Genomic DNA, 14,489 nt, shown 5'->3' on the forward strand with positions numbered 1-14,489 from the left:
AGTGTAGAAAAATAGAAAAGGCATGATTTCTGAGTCCAGACCACTGAGAATGTTATGGTGTGCGATTACTCACAGGACTGCTTCTCCTCTGACCATAGATAAGGAACAGACAGCTCAGGGGTGTTACTCTCCATCCACATAAAGAATTGCTGAAGTCACAACACAACAAAGTTAATGTCACTTTTCATTTACATTCAAAGAAAATATATGTTTGCCTGAATTCTTCAACAAAGAATTTGTCCATGTTTCAGTTTAAGACGGTCTGCACAAAATGAACTGAACTACAAGCAAACAATATGCCACAAGTATAAATTGAGCTTTACCTCATCAGCCTGGACTTTGTCCACAAGGTCTTTGAAGACCGGCACGCGGCTGAGGCGGATCATGGCCTCACACTGATCAGTGGTCAGATCATTCACTTTGGGCACATGCGTACCTGTCAACACGATCTCCTTACTACGGAGGAAGTGATTGAACTCTGTGTCGTACGAGGGCTCACTGTGAAAGAGGATTTAGTTTGTAATGGTGAGAATTACAGTTTGGAAGTTTAGTTTACTTACATGCACAAATATAAATAAAATCAGACTACTATTAAAACAAACTGTTGGAAGATAAAGAGAGCAGTATGCCAGCGTTTGCATCTTCCTCTTACTTGGTCATGCCCTTCAGGTTGATCCTAGCCAACAGCATGGCAAATGTGATGTGGTCCTGGTGTAGCATCCCTCTTGCCACCCGGTTAAACGCCACCTATACAGAAATATCAATATGGAGTAAGCCAGTGGTTCTTCAACATTTTCATATCAATTCCCAAATTAATGCATTTGACCGCAGAAACCCACTTGAAGATTTTTTGCCATTGACCCATAAGATACGTTTTGTTGGTTTTGGTCAAGGTTTGTCAAGATTTAAAAAAAATTGCTACAAGCTCACAACGTGTAGCATTGCAACACATTGTGACCTTGTAGCGACAAATACATTTGGTACATGTTAAAATGGTTCCTCATTCTGATGGGGACCCCCTGGAACCCCCTCAAGGACCCTTGTTGGTCCCCAGACACCACTATTGAGAACCAGTGGACGAGTGGAGTAAGCAAGCTTCTGCTGCATTACGGCGTCAATCTGTCGCCTTATTCAAATACATACCTGGAACAGGTCCTTGGTGATGAGTTCAAGTCTCTGGGTGTGGTCAGTAATGCCCTTGAGGTCTGCGTTCTCGTACAACACTGTGTGGTACGTGTCCAAGAAGAAGTGAAGAGAGTACTGGTACAGGAAGTGCATCTGAAGAAGCAGAGAGACATAGCATGGTTGGCTAATAGGCATCACATGGCCATGTTGTGGTTTGTTGGTACTCGAAGGCTCCTTAGCTTGATTATTACTTTTTCGAATAATCAAATAATTGAGAAGCGTGTTTTTTCCACATAAGCGTTATTTCATAATACTTCTACGGTGTTCTGCAAAAATAGTGAAAATCGACGATTAACAAGTTCACATCTCAGAGTCAGGTTGCAGATCTGCCATTGTTTTTTGGAAAACATTTAACGTAAATTGCCAAATTAGGAACTGACTGTTGAATCGAATCTTTTTGTTATTAAAATATCGAGACGATTACTGTATAATCTATTAGTTCGATTAACCCATTAAAACCGGGAAAGCATCCGTCATTTCAGATTTTAGTGTTGGCTATTCAAAAATAGCACATCTGCAAAAAAAAAAAAAAAAAAAAAAGAACTACTGATTTAGAAGGCATTTGAATATAATCTATTAGTTTGATGAACTGTTCCACCCCTAGCGATGGTGTTAGTGTCCAGACCTGGTTGAGGGCCTCCATGGTGAAATAGATGCTGCTGCAGGCAGACGACAGAGACAGGTACTGCTGTGACACCGCCTCCACCTCGGCCATCACGATGTCCGTCTCCTCCACCTTCCTGGTGACCTCGGCCGCCTCCTTCTTCAGGTTCTCCAGGGTGGTGATGATGGTGTCGTCGTCGAGGATACGACCCTTGACCTCATTGAGTGCCTGCAGCAGGGACTTCTCCAGTTGGCGAAGACGCAGCTGGAATTCACCTGGGATGTACACACACATCTCCGTCATTTAACGCTACGATTCTCAACCTGTGGGCCGGGGGGCCAAATGATTGGAAAAACGCTAAGATTTTAATGATACATATAAAATAATCTAACCCTGGAAGAAATTTGTTTTCATTGTGATACAGATAAATAGGAACTTCAAGTATACTATGTTAGTTCCATTGATCAAAGCGGGAATACTTAATTGATCATTAAAATGAACATGCTGTGAAAATGCCCGCGGCCCACCCATCTGATCACTTAACTTAGGCCGGTGGCCTAATGCATATCAAACTGGGGGTCCTTGACATGAGAATGAAAATGATGAGAATCACTGATTTAACGGATTCAGGAGTCGGTTCAGGTCCCTTTTAACCAAATGTAAGGTCCTGATGCCCTTACAGTATAGTACATTGTTATAGGGCCAATTCTTAATGCATTCCTGGCATTGACAGAGGCCAAGTACTGGATACTCATTATACTTCAAGTGATGACTTTAGCCCATGATAGAGCCCACTTTCCTTCCACTTAGTAACTCTAATCTATAGTTTCTGTATATGTTAGTGTGTTATTTCAACCATCTCTCACCCTGAAGCTTGAGGAGATCAGAGCGCTTCTCATCCACGTCGGGCCTCTCAGCCTTGAGGACCTCGTTCAGACACTGGCTCTGCAGACTGCTGCGTGTCACCGTGAAGTTGACGAAGGTCACACGAGAACACAGGTCTGGAGGGAACTCAACCTGCATGGATTAAAAACCAGGTAAACCACATCTTAGCCTCATGTAGATGACAGATGTTGTTCTTAATTATAAAAGGGATGATGTGATATGACATTTATTGAAGGCATAAAAATGTGTTTGTGACCAAATACCTAAGAGCTAAAAGCAAGGACAGATGGAAAGCCTAATGACAAATCAGACTCACTGTTGGGTCACGCGTGGAGAGGAAGATGACGAAGGAAGGTGACAGATCGATGTCCTGGTCTCCCAGGGTGATGAGGACACGTCCTCCAGTCCTGCGGACCTCTCTGTTGAGCACTGGGTTCAAGATTGGGTCGTAGCTCTCCACATCCTGACAAAGAGAAGGACATCAGGAGGGAGACAAGAACGGTGAATGCAGGATGAAGCAAGCAAGTAAAACACTTGAGTAAAAACATCTACAAGAGTTAAGTGCCAAGCTCAAGGGCACAGGGGCTTTTACCTGGACCAGTAGCGGGTTTCCAAAACGCAGAGCACTCTCCAGGTTCTTCCTGAAGGCGTCGTCCAGGAAGCTGGTTCTGGTGATCTTGCGGTCCTTGTACTCGTTCATGATGAACTCCGTGGCCTGGCCTGACGGATCGATGATCAGAGGGTACCTGGAGAGGACAGGGAGAGACAACAGCAGGGCTGTTGGTGTTAGCTCAACCCCGGGCATGTTCAAATAAAATGAAATAACCAGAAAAAGTGCTCCTCAGAGCACAGGTCTCCGCCAGGTCAGGTAGGTTATTGTGGCCTCCTGGTGGCGCTATAATAGGCCAATGTAAAAAGGTTACCATTTCTTCTTAGGTCTTGCAAGGCAATCGGACACTGCATTCATGATTTGAGGATTTGAATTTTGCTCCAAAAAATTGTTTTGCTAAATTAGACCTGCTGGTGGCGCTATAACAGGCCAACGATAGCATTTGTTCAACTCAACATAATGTGAATGTGCGTGCAAAGTTTGACCGCAATCGGACGTTGCATTCATGATTTGCGGCATTTTGTTCTAAACAGGCCACTCCTGCAAACTTTATATGTGAATCTTAGCCAATCGGGCTAGAATATGAAAAATTAAACAGATCCGTCTTGATCACATGACTATAGAGATCATGTGTACCGATTTGCGTGAAATTTGGATAAAATCGGAAGGAGTAATGTAAAGAAATATGTTTTACATAAGTCGGCCTCCTGGTGGCGCTATAGAAGGTATATGTGAAAAATGCAGGGCAAAGGTTTTTCCTTGACCTCTAGGGAGTGCACATACAAAGTTTTACACAGATTGGTGCAGTTATAGGTAAAAACACGAATCGGGCTGTTATAGCGCCACCATGAGGCTGATTAGAAAAATCTCAAGTGGAATTTCTTCCTCGGTATAGTGTAAATGTGCGTGCAAAGTTTCACGGAAATTGCATGCTGTGTTCATAATTTGAGGCATTTTGTTCAAAACGGAGCAGTCCTGCAAACTTTGGAAGCCATTTTTAGCCAATCAGGATGGAATATGATAAATCTGAAAGACCCGTTTCATTTAATGACTGTAGAGATACTGTGTACCGATTTGCGTGATGTTTGGACAAAATATGTAGGAGTACTGTGAAAAAATGTGTTTTGCAAAAAGCAGCCTCCTGGTGGCGCTATAACAGGCCCATGTCAAAAACTTGGGCCAGAGGTTCGGAATTGGCCTCCAGGGAGTGTGTGTGCACAGTTTCGCAGCGACCGGGCCAACGGTGCCGGAGATTAGCTGCTCACAGACAGATGGACACACGGACACACGGACGGACGGACGGACGGACGGACGGGGTGCAAAACATACTCTCTCGCCATGCCTTACGGCCTGGCGGAGACAATAAATTACCTCAGCATATTGATACATTTTGTGTTTTTTGTGTTTTTTTTTAAACAGTGAACACTAACCTGTTGAATCTCTTCAGCATGATGGCGTTCTCAGTGCAGAGGTCATCAGCTGGGAGAGAGTTGGCCTGCCAGCGGAGCCTCTCATCAGCATTGGACAGGTACTCGGTCCTTGCGATATCCGTACGGAACTAGCAGTGACATGCACGAGAAAGGCTGTTATGCATGCTAAAGAGCTAGGCCTCTAATTAAGCGGTGGCCATATTGATGTGTAATTGGGTCAAATGTATCTCAGTGAAGCTCAGTGTCACCGCATTAACTTGGCTCATTAACTGAAATGTTATTTAATTAGCCGATAACCCTTTCCCTATTTTTTATGAATTGGTCCTTGGGCAGCAATGCTCCCAATTTTGACATCCTAGCAATCAATAATTAGGGTTTCAAGGGTGCCGCTGGCCTAGCGGTTAAGGCGCATACCACATATAGGTTCTAATGAAGGCTCTAATGACAGCGAGTCGCGGGTTTGATTCCCGATCCAGACTACCTTTGCTGCATGTCACTTCCTGTGTACTATCAATACAGGCAGAAAAGCCAAACAAGTGCTTAGTACCTGAATGTTGGCCTGCTGCAGGTGGTGAGACCAGGTGGTGAACAGGTTCTGTCTCATCTGCTGTTCAAAGTAACCGGCGTAGGCTATGAAGGCGGCAGAGAGCAGACAGTCCCCGGCGATAGTGGACATCTGGTTCTTGAAGGTCTCGCTGGTCTGCTCCCAGCGCTCCCTCTCTGCCGACAAGCTCTTGAGCAGAGCTGTACTGCGGTTCACCTAGGAACAGAACACAGAAAAGTCAAGGTAAGAATAAGGGACACAAGACCTTCTGGTGTAATCACAGAGGGGCACGCAGGCAGGACTTACAAACATGCAGACCTCTGATATTATGATATGATGGAAGGGTAGGAAAGATTCAGGAATCTATTGTGACAACGCAGTTTTTTGCTTTATACGTGCAACACATGGCTCTGGTTGACGGAGACGTTGCTACCAGTGGACCCAAGAGATAGCCTGGTTCCAGACGAATCTGCCTTTGCAAAATTGCATGCACTTTAGCCCTTGGCAGATTAGGTCTGGCCCCCCTCCATAGAGAATGTATTTCTCTCCCACAGAGGTTGTGCGGGACCAACCAGGGCCCAGTATTCAAATGTGGGCGGGCTTATCAACAAGGAAGCACTGCTCTGATTGGTTCGTACAAGGAAGCACTGCTCTGATTGGTTTAAGTCTAACCAATAGAGTCCGTTTGGATCTTTTTGTAACCGCCCCTTGGAAAAAAATCTATCGTTGATAGGGACCAGACTAATATCCACGCAGTGTGTCGTGTGATATTGTCTGGCCACGCGAGGCTACCCAAGAGATACATATTGCATGACTGACAATAATTGTACATTATTTCCATCAGTGATAATGTGCACCCTGATTGTGTGCCAACACCATGATCATTTTCCAAACAGTGTGTGTCATTACGTGACAATTTCTTAAAGCTAGTGCTTGACTGGATGTGGGATGAGCATTTACCTTGGCCTCAACTGAAGCCAGGTCAGATTTTATGGCCTGAGCCTCTGAGATGAGGACGGCGTACTCCTCTTTGTAGCGAGCAATGCTGGACTCCAGGTCTCTGATCATCTGCTCCACTTCCTCCGCCCTTGTCTGGTTGTCCTTGGCATCGTCCTCAAGTTTCTGCAGCTCATTACGCAGGGGCTCCACACGTTTCAGCATGTCAGCGTAGTTCAGCTGTAGGAGAGTGGAGGTATGTTGAGGAGTCACACACAGAGTCGTCGGATAAAACATTGCTAACTGAATTACAGGGTTCCCACACATTTTTAACAATGAATTTTCAAAACTTTTCCATAACTTAAGTATTGTACCCTAATTTCAGGCCTATAGCATTCATATGGTGCAATAATGAGGCTAATACACCAGTGTGTCAATGCCCCAAGACAGACTCCAGCAAAGGTGTCACGTGACCTGACTAGAGCAAAAGTGTCACGTGACCAAAAGAAACAACAATCTACAAGCTAACAACGTATCACGGTGCAACATGTTTGTTGGCTTGTAGATTCATTATTTTTGTCACCTGACTTCCTGTATACATTAGGCCACACGTATGTCACATAATATGCTAGACATGTTTTGGGACATTTGATTAACTCTCTCAGTGCCACGCCCCGAGATATCCCGAGTTTTTGCCGAGTACCCTCAGTGCCAGCACGAGAAATCCTGAGTTTTTACTTTTGACTGATCGCTCCGTTCTGTTTATTTTTCATCAACACTTTCGTTTTCCACTTACGTCACACTCACCCAGAACTGGATGCATAGCGAAGATTCCGTTTCCGGGTCACATTTTTTTTCCACGGTCATTTTTGGCCAGAATAGGGAAAGTCACGTTTTTTCACACGGTATACAAAACGAACAGAGAGATCCACTTCTATTCTCTTTGGTCTGGGTGACGATCAGTCATCGTAGTCGTGCATTACATCGTATTTTACCCCGATCACAGATAGTCGAAAACGTCACATCCGTTTTTTGACCGGATGTGACGTAGGCCTGTTTGGGAGGGGGCGAGCGAGTCAGCGAGGTAATCAAAGTGTCGATTTGCTGCTCTCTACTGGTAGAACTGTCGTAGGTGTATAAAATTGCAGAAGACAAGCTATTTGAAAATTAAATGAGAAAATAGCAACAACAAAAAAAACGAAAATTGCTGGCACTGGGGGAGTACTTTATGAAAATACTCTGGCACTGAGAGAGTTAATTCCAAACCCATTTAAAAATACTTCCAGGAATTTCATGACCGTAGGAACCCTGTAAATACATTGGGAAACATTCTTGACTTTGGGCTAATTGACCAGATATCCACATAAATTACGCATCAGTGACCACAGGCCTCATTTACCTGAGCGATGGCCCATTTAACCATAGGCCCACAAGCCAGAGAGGCCCTGTTAACCTGCTCATAGTTGAACCCTGGGTTGGACATGTAGTTCTTCTTCATCTTCTCACGGATTGAGTCACTGGAATGAACACAAGTGATGTTGGAAGTTAGCAAGATTATAGTACATACAGCTGTAAAATGCAATTTAAAGTCGATTCTTTTTTTAATCAAGAACAGAATATGTGTGTAGGTGAGGGACTGTGTAGAGTTTTATTTATTTTGAATATGATGATTTAGGGATTCATTTGAACAGAACTCAAGAGATAAATCTTGTAATTATGGCCAGAAGTCATACCTGGCCAGCTGCTGGTGTGGACAGGATTATTCAATCCCATGAAGACAATCACAACAAATTATGATCAACAAATCACCCCCCCCCCCCTCATCAATTCCCCCAGATATAATCGGCATATGCCAATTTTCCACCCAGCAGACCAAGACCAGAAACCCATTGGCATTATCAAGCAGTAATCACAGATCAACAAATGTACTGATTGAGAAAATGATTTTTGTGTCCATCTGAAATCTAGGTAGACAGACATGTTGAGACGGTCCGACCGCGGTACCTCATTTCCTCTGAGGAAAAGTTGATTATGCTGCTGATGAAATTCTCACTGATAATAACTTGTCTAATCTTTTTCCAGTCACCGGTCTCCTCGCCCAGCAGCAGGCAGATAGACTCCAGGGTCAGCTTGACCGCAGCTGGTGGGTTGGTCATGGCCCGGATTTCTACTAGGTGCTGCCGCTTTATAGAGCTCACCGCTAAAGGTAGGGTAAGTGTGTGTTTGGAGGAAAGGAAGGAAGTTGGAGTGGAGGAGTGAGGGAGAGAGAGAGAGAAAGAGAGAGAACACTTTTAGTGAATCCTTGTATTGAGGATGTTTCCTTTCACCTGATATCGTCAGCAGAGAAGTTGACGATGGTAGGGATGAAGTTCTCCCTCATGATGATCCCACGGATCTGCTTCCAGTCTGTGGTGCTCTCTCCCAGGAGCAGACAGATGGACTCCAGGGCCAGCTTCACGGCCGATGGGGGATTGGCCATGGAACGCACCTCCACCAGGTGCTGCTTCTTAATGGACTTAACAGCTATCGACACCAAGTGAAGGCAGATGAGGATTAGGAGGGGTAAAGACGCAGCGATGAAGAGGGGACGAGAGTAGAAGAAAATAAGAAAAGATGTCTAACTGGTCAAACTCTTGACAAAGATGACTATGTCTGGACTAAAGGAAACATTATCCCGAAGGGAGAAAGGAGAGAAAGCTCCAAGAGAGGAATGCTGCACTAACAATGCTTACAGTAAAACAACACTAAGACAATACTCAATGTGATCCAATGAATGACAGAATATTTTCTAAACAAAGACAAAACTTATTTACTTCAACTGTAGGAATGCAACAGTATTACAGACCAATTCACAGAGAACCATGTAGGAAAAAGGTAAAATATACCATTCTGAGACTCAATGACAGCAGGCTCCACTTGGTCCAGATCTTCTTTGACACTCAACTGTTTGTCCTTGATCACTGCTTGCTGCTTGTACACAGAATCCTGGATCTCCTGGCTCATCACCTGAAATCACCATAGAGACAAACAAATGTAAAGAAAATATATACACTGCAGATTATATTACACTTAGATTTAATTAACAGTACACATTCAGTCCTGAGTGTTCATTTAACTCTTATAGTATACAAAAGGATGAATTAACACTTTTGACTGTGTAGTATCTGATCTGAGATCGTTTTGAAACTCAATGGTTACCTTTTTCTTCTCAGCCTCCTGCTGGTCTTTGACCATCTTCTTCAGCTTCTCATTGGCAGCAAGATTCTTCACCTCCAGCTCCTCACTCTTGATCCTGAGGTCACGACGCAGCTCCTCCACCTTTGGAGAAGGAGGAACACTTAAGTATAAGCTGACCGTCGCAGAGGATCGACTGGTGCTAGGCAAAGACTGTGATCTAACAGCCACAGCGTTTCTCGGTTCATGCAAACAAAGTTCAAATGAACTTGAGGGCAAGACAGGACAAGGCTGGACAAAATGCATCTGATGCACACCAAAAAAACAAACAATGACTGTCTTTATTTTCACAACAGGATCTGCGTTACCTGATCGACGGTCTCCTTGATCTTGCGGAGACCAACATTGAGGTGCATCTGCTGCTCCTCAAGCTCGCTGCGTTTCTCATTGAACAGGTCGGCATAGTGGTTGATGAAGTCTAGGTAGTGGCGAGGAGTGATGGCCATGGTGCGACCGCCACGCTTTGCCAAGCGGTTGTTAGCCTAAAAGGGATCAACATCAGGCTATATGAACACCTCTCGTGTACATACTGCATATTAACAGAGACCATGATCATGATTTATTTGTAAAGCTTTATTTATACATGTATACAGTAAATCAATACTTAACTAGAAAAAGTGCTCCTCGGAGCACAACTCTCCGCCAGAAGACTTGTGTTGGTTCGAAGGTCGCGAAGGTCGCTATCCCTCTTGTATATGTAAGTGTCCTATCCATCCTGTCTGGGTAAGTGTCCTCTTCCGTTCATTCTGTGTAAGTGTCCTATCCCTCCTGTCCTATCCGTCCTGTCTATGTAAGTGTCATATCCCTCCTGTCTATATAAGTGTCCTATCTGTCCTATCTGTCCAATAAGACAGATAGGAACAATTGGACCGCGACTACTTGACTACTTCCGGTTCGAAGGTCTGGGAGTGAGCTAGTGGCCGGATTTTCGGTATTGGAATCTGGCTTATCACAGTGACACATGTATTTATAGGTCGCTATCCCTCTTGTATATGTAAGTGTCCTATCCAACCTGTCTGGGTAAGTGTCCTCTTCCGTTCTGTCTGTGTGAGTGTCCTATCCCTCCTGTCTGTATAAATGTCCTATCTGTCCTATCTGCCAATTATGTATCAGCCATGCAGCCATTTCATGGTTCCCGTCTTACCTCACTCTGACAGTGGCGGAGACACTGTCAGAGTGATGCCATGTATATATAGGCCCGGTGGCGTCACTAGCCAATCAGATCACAGTATTTCACGTGTCACGTGAGGCTTGACCAATCGGTGTGTCATGTTTAGAAAGTGAAAACGCAGTGATAACAATACTCTCCTGGCGGAGAGTAAAAAACGCATTTTACTATTTCTTCCCCATAGCACAAAAAGACATGTCACATCATGAAACCATATATATTAACCTAATCATATATACAACATTATCTATAGCCAATAAATGGCTAAAAGAGTCCTACCTGGTGCAGTGTCTGGTGTACAAACACACATCCATTGACGATGGCCTCACGGTGAGTGGGTGGCTGGGGCATTTTGTCATAGATGATGGGCATGTAATCTGGCACCTTCCAGTTGGGTTTCTCTAGGTCCAGCTTGATGGTGAACTCCTTACCCACCTGGTAAAGGGCTTCTGTTGACCAGTCACCAAACCAGTTCAGCACACACCTGGCACAGGAGGAGAAGGCGTTGGAATCAGTTAACCCATTAAAACCGGGAAAGAATCCGTGTCATTTTAGATTTTGGCTATTCAAAAATAGCATTTCGTGCCGCACTATGAGCTGGTAGATCTGCTATTTTTGAAAATCGTGAAAATGTGTGCAAATCTTTGTATACATATATATATATATTCTTTAAAGCGATTTTTTAAAACTCAAATCTTTGCTTCTGGGGTCCCTGGAAAAATATATTTTGAGATGGGGGGTCCGCAGTCAAATACATATAATTGTGGTGGTCCTTTACATGAAAAGGTTTGAGCACGACTGAAATAGCAACATACCCTTTTCAGAAAATTGTTAGGATTTATTTTATTTTATTCAGGTCTTAATGGGTTAAGACTCACATCATATAGTGACTACACAGTGAAAGTCTTTGTCTTCATTTATCCATTTGTAACTTGGAGCAAGTATGGGGGGGGGGGGGGGGGTACCTGTTGAATAGGGCAGGTGAGGTGGCAGCCCTGTCCTTCAGGCCCTCTGAAGAGGGGTTCATGGTGAAGACCACATGGAGGTTCCTGATAACCTGGCTGGTGAACCACTTGTACAGCTCCTCATGGGTGTCCAGCATCAGGCCTTCCTTCTGGGCTCCCTCCTTACACTGGGTCATCAGGGCGGCATACTCATCTCCCTCAAACAGGCCAGGCACCTGAGGGATGCACGCAAACATGTCAAAATGGAGTAATGCACCACTACACACATGTGACAGAGGGCTGACAGTCTTCCTTCACAAGACCGTTCATGTTTATCATGTTTTGTCTTGTATAAATAAACATCCCTCCTCCTCTACAACGCTTGACACCTTCCTCCCAATCAATAGAGGAATGTCAGCACTGCAGAGGAGAGACAGGTGAGGTGATCACTAGTATGATTAACTTACCATATTCAATACACAGAAATGCTTAAAACATTAAAATGCATCGGGCAGTACAGAGGATGATGAACAACATGCCATACTCATGTCAATGAACAAACCGGCTTGGTGTTTCTTAATAATTGCGTGTGTGTTCCCTCTTTAGTCTATAGGGCATGGGCTTCCCCGTGACACGTATATTATCAAGCTTCAAACAGTGTGATATCACAGATCAACCAAAATTGGAGTCAATACAATTTTCACCATTTTAATAATGACTTGCCTAGGTGAAATAAATGAAAATGACACCATGTTACCTCGCCGTTGGCCAACAGGGTGTTCATTCTCTCCAGGAAGCCGGAGTCCAGCATGTTGGACTCATCCATGATGAAGGCAATCTTCTCATTCTTACAACCGGAGCGACGCAGAACTGTACGCAGGTCCTCGTCAAAGTCCTCTCCTGTGTACTTCCTGTGCACCTAAACACACACAAACATTGCTCAGTCCATAGAAGGAATCACACAAGTACAGGTTTTGACCTAAATAACAGCCAGGATACCAACCTTGATCTGATACACGCTTAGTCCATTCATCCAGGCTACGAAGCGAGACAGGGTGGTCTTTCCCGCTCCGCTCACACCGATCAGAAGGAGATGACCTTGGGGTTGGCGGAAGATTCTAGAAGGGCAAAAAAGGAAATGCACTTTAGACTGACTCAACACAAAAATGTCAATTACAAAATGTTAACTCGAGATCGACTCGATAACCAAAATTTTTGATTCATGTTTACAGCCATAACAAAAGGCAATCACCAATTTTTATGACCGCAAGACTTATTTCAATTCTCGAACCATGCTAGACCGCAAACAGTAACATAGGCAGGAAATTGTTCCTCACCGGTCAATCCTGAGCACATTGGCAAGCACCTCGTTGAACAGCACCAGAGGAACATCCAGTTCTTCTTCGTAGAAGACCTTTAGACGGGCCTTCACGTAGTCCCTCAACTCCTCCTGCTCCACTGGGATGTAGTCCTGCAGGGAGAAGATGCTTAGTAAGAATGTGAATCACATGAATATAACTAGGGCTGCAACTACCGATTATCTTCTTAGCGATTACTTTTTCAATGAATCGAATAATCAAGAAGCGTGTCTTTTTAGATTATTTTTTTTCAACAAATCAATGCAAAATATATATTTTTTACAATCCAACACTTGTTGTACAACAGTGCCACGCAGAAATAGACAATCTACAAGCTGACAACGCATTGCATTGAGAGCGTGAAGATCTGCTTTCTTGCCAATCTCTTTAAGTCTATTATTTGTATTATTGATTAAGATGATTAGCTTGATTAACTGTTGCAGCCCTAAATATAAACTTGCACAACCTAAAACTTAGTGTAACCATTCGCTCTCCAAATGGTAGCCATTTGGAATGTTATGTCATGTTTGTAGGCTGTTCACCTTGGACAGCCAGTTGCTGTAGAGGATGGGTCTGCAGAGTGCCTTCTCTTTGTCAATGTTGGGGAAGTGTTTCAGAGCCACCATGTCGATGTTCTCATCCGTCCACCGTCTCTCCTCATTCTCAACCAGTCTGGAGAAAGTTACCGTCAGCCAAATTGTCGATAAATTGTTCACAGTGTTTATGGAGCTACAGTCTCTTGAAAGATTTACAATATTTCAAACCACCCCGGTTTTCAGAATATAATCTGAGATTACCGTCACGGCAGTCGGTTCTCGTGGCAGCCACTGGTACCAATCACGCTTTAACCTACCTGTCCTGGAAGAGGCGGAGAGCCTCATGAGCCCAGACGCGGATGAGGCCCTCCACAGGCAGGGTTTCCAAGGGCCGCAGGGCCTCAAAGATACCCCTAACCCAGCGGGTCATCTCTCTGGGGGAGTAGATGTAGTGTGGCTGAATGTCCTGGGTGAAACGCTCCTGTAGGCATAAAAGAGGGTGATGAGATTACAAGGATATAAAACAGTATACAGAGAACACTTCACTACTGGACAATATAGGGAAATATATGTAGACTCTACTCTTTCAATGCTATGTGTATTAATACAAAATTGATTTGATTTATTTTAACCATACTTTAACCAAAAATAGGAAAATATGGATATGGGACATGATCAAATAGGACAATATGGATAAGGGCAACAGATAAGTTGTGTGCGTGTTACCTGAGAAATGGCGTAGAACTCAACCATGGCAGCAGTAAGTGGTTCTGCATAGGTGCGTAGAGTTGGAATGAGGCGCAGCATAGCACGGTTGAAGGTTCCGTAGATCTGTGTGAGCGATGCGGGGCCTGGGTAGTCCACGTACACCACAGGGACATGACGAAGGAACCTGCATAATGCATACCACACAGCTCAGTGACAAACTTATTTTTTTCCCCCCATTGATCCATTTGATTTGATTTATCTTTTGAGGTTAGTTGTTTCAGTTAAAAAAAGTAGGAAGTATGGCACTAATAGACAAAATACATTTTATTTCAAATGCATCATTGTCG

General features: G+C 44.0%; 1 protein-coding gene across 1 annotated transcript in view; it reads right to left on the reverse strand.

Moving 5' to 3' along the window:
- Window positions 1-14,489, reverse strand: part of dync1h1 (dynein, cytoplasmic 1, heavy chain 1) — a 44,126-nt gene that overhangs the window by 5,991 nt on the left and 23,646 nt on the right. Inside the window, exons 41-64 of the mRNA XM_084044219.1 lie at window positions 14,161-14,326; window positions 13,752-13,915; window positions 13,441-13,570; window positions 12,878-13,011; window positions 12,544-12,658; window positions 12,298-12,459; window positions 11,562-11,776; window positions 10,876-11,080; window positions 9,737-9,910; window positions 9,393-9,512; window positions 9,080-9,200; window positions 8,522-8,717; window positions 7,594-7,711; window positions 6,219-6,434; window positions 5,262-5,474; window positions 4,715-4,842; window positions 3,267-3,420; window positions 2,991-3,137; window positions 2,656-2,806; window positions 1,811-2,064; window positions 1,144-1,278; window positions 653-747; window positions 324-498; window positions 74-149 (exon numbers count right to left, since the gene is read on the reverse strand). Of these exons, the coding sequence (XP_083900345.1) occupies window positions 74-149; window positions 324-498; window positions 653-747; window positions 1,144-1,278; window positions 1,811-2,064; window positions 2,656-2,806; window positions 2,991-3,137; window positions 3,267-3,420; window positions 4,715-4,842; window positions 5,262-5,474; window positions 6,219-6,434; window positions 7,594-7,711; window positions 8,522-8,717; window positions 9,080-9,200; window positions 9,393-9,512; window positions 9,737-9,910; window positions 10,876-11,080; window positions 11,562-11,776; window positions 12,298-12,459; window positions 12,544-12,658; window positions 12,878-13,011; window positions 13,441-13,570; window positions 13,752-13,915; window positions 14,161-14,326 (3,764 nt within the window). The remainder of the gene's footprint in view (window positions 1-73; window positions 150-323; window positions 499-652; window positions 748-1,143; window positions 1,279-1,810; window positions 2,065-2,655; window positions 2,807-2,990; window positions 3,138-3,266; window positions 3,421-4,714; window positions 4,843-5,261; window positions 5,475-6,218; window positions 6,435-7,593; window positions 7,712-8,521; window positions 8,718-9,079; window positions 9,201-9,392; window positions 9,513-9,736; window positions 9,911-10,875; window positions 11,081-11,561; window positions 11,777-12,297; window positions 12,460-12,543; window positions 12,659-12,877; window positions 13,012-13,440; window positions 13,571-13,751; window positions 13,916-14,160; window positions 14,327-14,489) is intronic.

Source organism: Gymnoscopelus microlampas (genome assembly GCF_963454915.1).
Source record: "Gymnoscopelus microlampas genome assembly, chromosome: 20".
Classification (NCBI taxonomy): domain Eukaryota; kingdom Metazoa; phylum Chordata; class Actinopteri; order Myctophiformes; family Myctophidae; genus Gymnoscopelus; species Gymnoscopelus microlampas.